The sequence below is a fragment of the Myotis brandtii genome, unplaced genomic scaffold (assembly GCF_000412655.1).
Source record: "Myotis brandtii unplaced genomic scaffold, ASM41265v1 scaffold131, whole genome shotgun sequence".
Taxonomy (NCBI): Eukaryota; Metazoa; Chordata; class Mammalia; order Chiroptera; family Vespertilionidae; genus Myotis; species Myotis brandtii.
The window spans coordinates 4598550-4604244 of NW_005354632.1; the positions used below are offsets into that span (position 1 = coordinate 4598550).

General features: G+C 61.3%; 1 protein-coding gene across 1 annotated transcript in view; it reads right to left on the bottom strand.

Moving 5' to 3' along the window:
• Window positions 1–4965: 4965 nt before the first annotated feature.
• Window positions 4966–5695, bottom strand: part of CSF1 (colony stimulating factor 1 (macrophage)) — a 9573-nt gene continuing 8843 nt past the window's right edge. Inside the window, exons 6-7 of the mRNA XM_005860108.2 lie at window positions 5318–5367; window positions 4966–5024 (exon numbers count right to left, since the gene is read on the bottom strand). Coding sequence (XP_005860170.1) covers window positions 4979–5024; window positions 5318–5367 — 96 coding nt within the window. The 3' untranslated portion in view covers window positions 4966–4978. The remainder of the gene's footprint in view (window positions 5025–5317; window positions 5368–5695) is intronic.

Here is a 5695-nt window from a genome sequence, read left to right on the forward strand (position 1 = left end):
GAAAGCAAATCCAACCCATTTCGGAAGGAAGCTCTTTGCTTTCTTGACTCTGAAAATACTATATGTTTAAGGGGTGGGGGTGGAGCAGGAATGCCTTTTCCTGTGTTGTTTTTTCCTTCCACTTTTAAATACATACTTCCTGGCATCAAATAGAGTCTATGACTAGGAGGCCGAGCCCCACGGGGGAGTCCTCTGCTCCTCCCTCAGCTGTCGGGGACCAGTGACCTTCACTTTCAAGAGCAGGAAGGGAAGGTGGGGGGCCCTGCCCAGCAGCCAGCAGGGTGGTCTGTCCATGGAGGGCCCAGGACAGCAGGAGAGAAGGGACGCAGCTGCACAGGGGGACCAAGGGCAACTGACAGCCCTGCCACCTGCGGCCCAGCTCTGGAGCTGCAGCCGGGGGCTGGCCCAGGAAGCGGAGGTCCTCAAGGCAGACTTGGCAATAGACGCTCGGTCCCTCCCCCACCCTGGCTTGCCTGGTTACAGAGACTGTGGTCCTGGGTGGGTGCGTGGGGTGAGACTGGAGGTATCACTGCCTACCAGGCCCCTCACAGGGACAGCCCGCTCAGCCCCGGGTGCCCGCGGGCAGCGGCCTTGCAGCTGTGGCTACGGCAGGGGTCAGGGCGTGGACGCCTCCCCCAGCATCGGGGGCATACCCATCATTTCAAAGACCCTCCCCGTGTCGGTCTCTGCCCTCCCCACCCTTCTCCCTTCCACTAGTCACTTCCCTCTTGGGAACGTCAAAGTGCAAAATGCAGAAACCTGGGCCAACAGCAGCCTAGAGACCTGCTCTGGTGCAGCCCAGGCGTTCTCCCGCCCCATCCACCCCAGGGAGTCAGAGGCCAGATCAGCGGAAGGTCAGGGCTCAGGGGCTCCCTCCGTCGATGGGACGGGCGAGGCTGGCTCGGGCGGTCAGTGCAGAAGCTGGGGAGGCTGGAGGGCGGAGGGCGGACAGATGTGCATCGGAGCTGTACAGCAGGCAGGTCCAGTCTTCACAGTGCAATGGCTTCCTTCGCGAGGGGCGCCCCTGGACGGCCGCCCGGGGCAGCTCCGGCAGGTTCTGGAGGGCCTTGGGCTTCACCTTGGCATCGAGAGCCCAGCAGGTCCCGAGGGCAGGGCTGGCCTCCCCTCTCTGCCTGGCACCAGCATTGCCAGTGGAGGGCTGTCGGCGCGGCAGGCAAGCCTTCTCGTCCAAGCCTTCTAGTCCCGGCTTCTGGGCCGCCCACATTTCCAGGAAACCAGCTGACGCTGTCCCGCCCCGCCAATCTCAGGCATCTCTCTGTGACATGTGCTTACTCGTTGGGGCAGGGACCCATCCCTGGGCGCAAGGGTTCTTCCATTCCTCAGCGCCCACCCTGCTGTCCACAGCCACGGGCCTCTGGGTCCCTGCCCAGGTGTTGGCTGGAGGGGGCGGGAGGAGGGCACAGCCCCAGGGGCAGAGAGTACTCTCCGGGCTCGCCAGCCCCCCTCAAGCAGATGGGAGCCTCCAGGGCCCACGATAAATATCAGCAGCATGAGGCACCCGCCGGCCCTCTCCGAGTCAGTCCAGAGTCTGGGGGTCGAGGGTGGAGGGGCCAGCCCAGCTGCTCTGGCCTAGTCCTGGTCGGCAGGAGCTCTCAGGGTGGGCAGGCCACATTCCCAGGAGGATGGCGGAGGAGGAGGCGGGTGGACGCCCCGTCACATCTCCTGCCGTGGAGAGACTGTCCTGTGCGCCCAGCTGTGGGAGAGAGAAAGAGAGGCCCGTCAGCGAGTGGGAGCGAGGGAGGGGTCGCCGAGGACATGCGTGGGGGCGTCGGCGTTCCTGTGGGCTGGTGCTGTAGGGAGGACTTCCTCCCGTCCCCGGTCCCTGCCCTCGCCTTCCCGGCCACCCAGACACCGCAAGGGCCAGGCCGCTTTCTCTGGCAGGGGTCCAAGCCGCGGGCCAGACTGCCCTCACCTCCTGCCTCCTCCTGGGGGAGCAAGGACCACAGCAGGAGGGGTCGGGCCTGTTGGGGGTCTAAGCAGGGGTGCAAGGCATTGCTCGAGCGGAGGGGTCTGAGGGAGGGAAGGGGGGCATTCGAGTGCCCTTAGACCCCTCCTCGGGCAACACCATGTCACTGGCCTCGGCCCAATGAGCCGAGGGTGAGCCCTGCTCACTCTAGCAGAGAGAGGTCTCGTGTCCACCTGCAGGCATTCACCACAGAGGGGCACACACCGTATCGGGGACAGCAGAGCAGAAGTAACTGAAGAGGAAGCACCAGAGGTGGTCCCAGGGGAAGGAAATCCCTCCCTATCACATGCTCACCCTAAGCAGCCTCCTTCCGGATGGGCCTCCCTGCATCTTCCATGGGAGTGAGGGCCTGGCTCCCTCCCCACCCTGCCCCCAGCCTGTCCCCAGGCCCGGCATCCTCAGAACGCTTTGTTCTCAGACCAGAAATCCCCTGGACTCCGGCCAGCAGCTTGACTTTGGGCCCTGTGTGGAGCTCCCCTCCCAGGCCATCATAGGCCCCACTGGCCAAGGCTGTGATGGGCAAGGCGAGAGATGGGACCAGCCCTCTGGCTCCCAGCCCATTCCCAGGCTCCGGAGGGACAGGAGGGAGGAGCCCTGACTGGACATGAGCCACACTGGGCACTGCTGGGCCACAGGGAAGAAGGACCGAGCGGGCGAGCTCCGACAGGGAGGGCTGGGGTGGTTTTCTCTGAGGGCCCTCACCCCCTCTCCTGTCATAGTGGCAATCAGGCCAGCGCTGGCCCTGACTCTCCCTGGGACTCCGAGTGCCTGACCTGGAGACCAGCCTGCCAGGGTCCCTCTGGCCCACTCTCCACACCCACCAGGCAGACCTCAGGGTCCCAGGTGTGTTATCTTTGCTCTTTTCTGAACAGGCTCCCTGGTGTGGAACACTCGTCAGATCCCCCATCTCCTAGGAGTGGCCCAGCCCGGTGCCCTCCACCTGGGAAGGCCCTAAGCGCTGGCTCGCGTTGGGCATGGGGTGAAACTCGATAGGTCTCCCCAACTCCCTGGCCAGCCAGTCAGTCAGCCAATCAGCTCCCCAGTCAACAAGTAACCAACTAGGCGGTTACCAGCTGGTCAGAGTCAGTGAGCTGGCTAACGGGTTAGCCAGAAGGCTGGTTAACTAGAGGCAGCTGGCCAGAGTCCATGGGTCTGTCAGCCCTGAAGCCAGTTGGTCGATGTTTATTGAGTTCTTGGCCACGTGCGGAGAAGCCCTCTTTGTATGAGAACCCGGGGCAGAAAAAGAAATGCCAAATCAGTGGAAGACACGGTCCCTGCCCGCAAGGGGCTTACAGCCTGATTCCGGGTGCGGGATGTCCACATACACATAAAACAAGAACTGAAATGTATAAAAACAACATCCAAGTAAGTGCAAATCGATACAGTATTAACCAAATACAAGAGGGCAGAGGGGTATGAACAGCAGGAGGGACCAGAGGAGATATCAGGAAGGAAGACTTCCTGTGGCTGATTGTGGGCGGAGGGGAGGGAAGGGAGGAGGACGGGGCCGCCTGGCCCGCGAGCCAGCAAGGAGTCAGGAGGGTCACATCTCTATCCACGTGGGCGAAGACCCCAGAAGGCACCCGTCCTTGTGCGGGAGACACACTCGGGAGGGCCAGGGAGACAGGACTGGGATGGGGGCCACTTCAGTGGGCTTGGGCGATGGGCAGACACCGACAGGGCAGTTTTCACAAGGATGAATACAAACTAATCTTTGGTTAAAACAGTGAATCTGCCCAAAGTACAGGACAGAGGTTTATGGGAAAGGGAACTAGGGCTTTTAACAGACCACAAGCTAAATATGAGACAACAATATGATGCAGTTGTAAAAAAAAAAAAAAGTTCAAAAAACTAATGCAAACTTAATCTGTGCGCATAGCAGAACAGTGTCCAGATCAAGGCAGGCAACAGTCCCATGCACTCTGAGCTGGTCAGACCACGTCTGGAGCACTGTGTCCAGGGCTGGGCGCCACACTGGCAGGGGACATTGACAAACGAGTGTGTCCAAAGGAGGGCGACCAGGATGGTGAGGGGTCTGAAAACCACATCATATAAGGAATGTTTGAGGGCCTTGGCCACATTGAGCTTAGAGAAGTCTTAAAGGGGAGCTGGCTAGCTGGCTTTGGGTGCGAGAGGGCTCTCAGGACAGTAGAGGGAGGATCATCCCGGGGGGATGGGAGGTGGCGGAAAAGCCGCTGGACCTGCCTGAGGAAGGGCTTCCTCACGGTGCTGTGGGTGCTGTGGGTGCTGTGGGTGCTACCTTATATGGCAGGGAGCTTGCCTGGCTCCCCGAGTGTGTGATCGGACGCTGGGAGGCAGAGAAGGGAGGCCCCTTTGGGGTGGGAGGCTCGGCCTAGTGACCGCTGAGAGCCCTTCCAACACTAAGGCTCTATGGCTCCATGAATTAAAAGGGAGGGGGGTCATTTGGGCTTGGGGGGAGGGTCAGACCAGGGTGCAAGCAGAACGGAAACCGGCAAGAGGGACTCAGAGCAGCAGCTGCCGGGGAGTTTGGGGGCCAGGCGGAGAGGGTGGCTGGAAGTGGCTGGCGATGCACGGCCACTGGAACCCTCCAGGAGGGTAAAGGCCTGACAGGAGGATCTGGGGGCTCTGGTGTGGGCAGTGGCAGCAAGAGCAGAAGCTCAGGGCAGGAATAAGAAGCCAATGCATAATGGGGGCGGGGATGGGGCATATGTAATACTTTCAACAATAAAGAATTATTATTATTAAGAAGAAGAAGAAGAAGCCGCTGCCAATGCAGAGGGAATGGGCCCGGCCTCAGACAGGGTGGAGGGGACGGAGGGGCCCTGAGGACCCGGAAAGGAGAGGTTGGCGGCCCTGGTGATGGTGGGAAGAGGAGAGAGGGGTGCGAGCCAAGTGTGTGGGCCTCCGGGGAGTTGGTTGTATCTCCATGTCAGGGTGAGGGAAAAGGACGGAGCTAATTTTAAGGGGTGGAGAGGGATCCAAAACCAGAGGCTTACCTTAGCCTTCCCGCTACACTGGCATTTCCACCTGTCTGTCCTCATGTTGGGTCAGGGGGCTGCGGGCAGAGCACAAGGTGACGTCAGACTCCAGTGAATCCGGGGAGTGAGGAAACCCCCTAAGTGGGCCCCCCACCCCCCGCACACGTGCTCTAACCCTCTCAGGTCCAGGAGACCAGACCTGCCTCACCCTGTGAAGAAATCAGGAGAAACCCCAGACCCTTCCTCCTCTCCTCCCCCATCCTGTCCCGAGCTCCACTGCCTCAGAGCAAGTCTCCCCAAATGTAGAGGGAAAACAGGTGCCAAGACAGGCCCCCGATGCCTACAGAGCCACCCCAGCCCCGACGCTCACCTGCCCTCTGGTTGCTCCAGGGGAGAATCCACCGTCTGTAGCTCTCGGCTCTGGGGACAGAAAAGGGCAGCTCACTGAGCAGCTGGGGGGGCTGGGGGACAGGGTCCCCTCCCCAGGCAGGGCTCCCCCAGCTCTCCCTGTGGGGATCAGCCACAGGGTCAGGGGAGCTTCCTGAGGCCTCCGTGCTGGTGGCCCCCGTCTCCGCCCCGCTAGGCTGTCTCCTATGTCCTGACCCCAGGCCCTGCCCTGGTGCACACAGCATCTCGCTCCTCCATGTGCTTCTGGCCCAGGAATATTCTCTCCCGCTCGCTGCTGCCCCGCCCTTCTGCTGACCTTATACCATGAGCCCCCCAATCTTGAAGAAACCCTCCCTGTCCA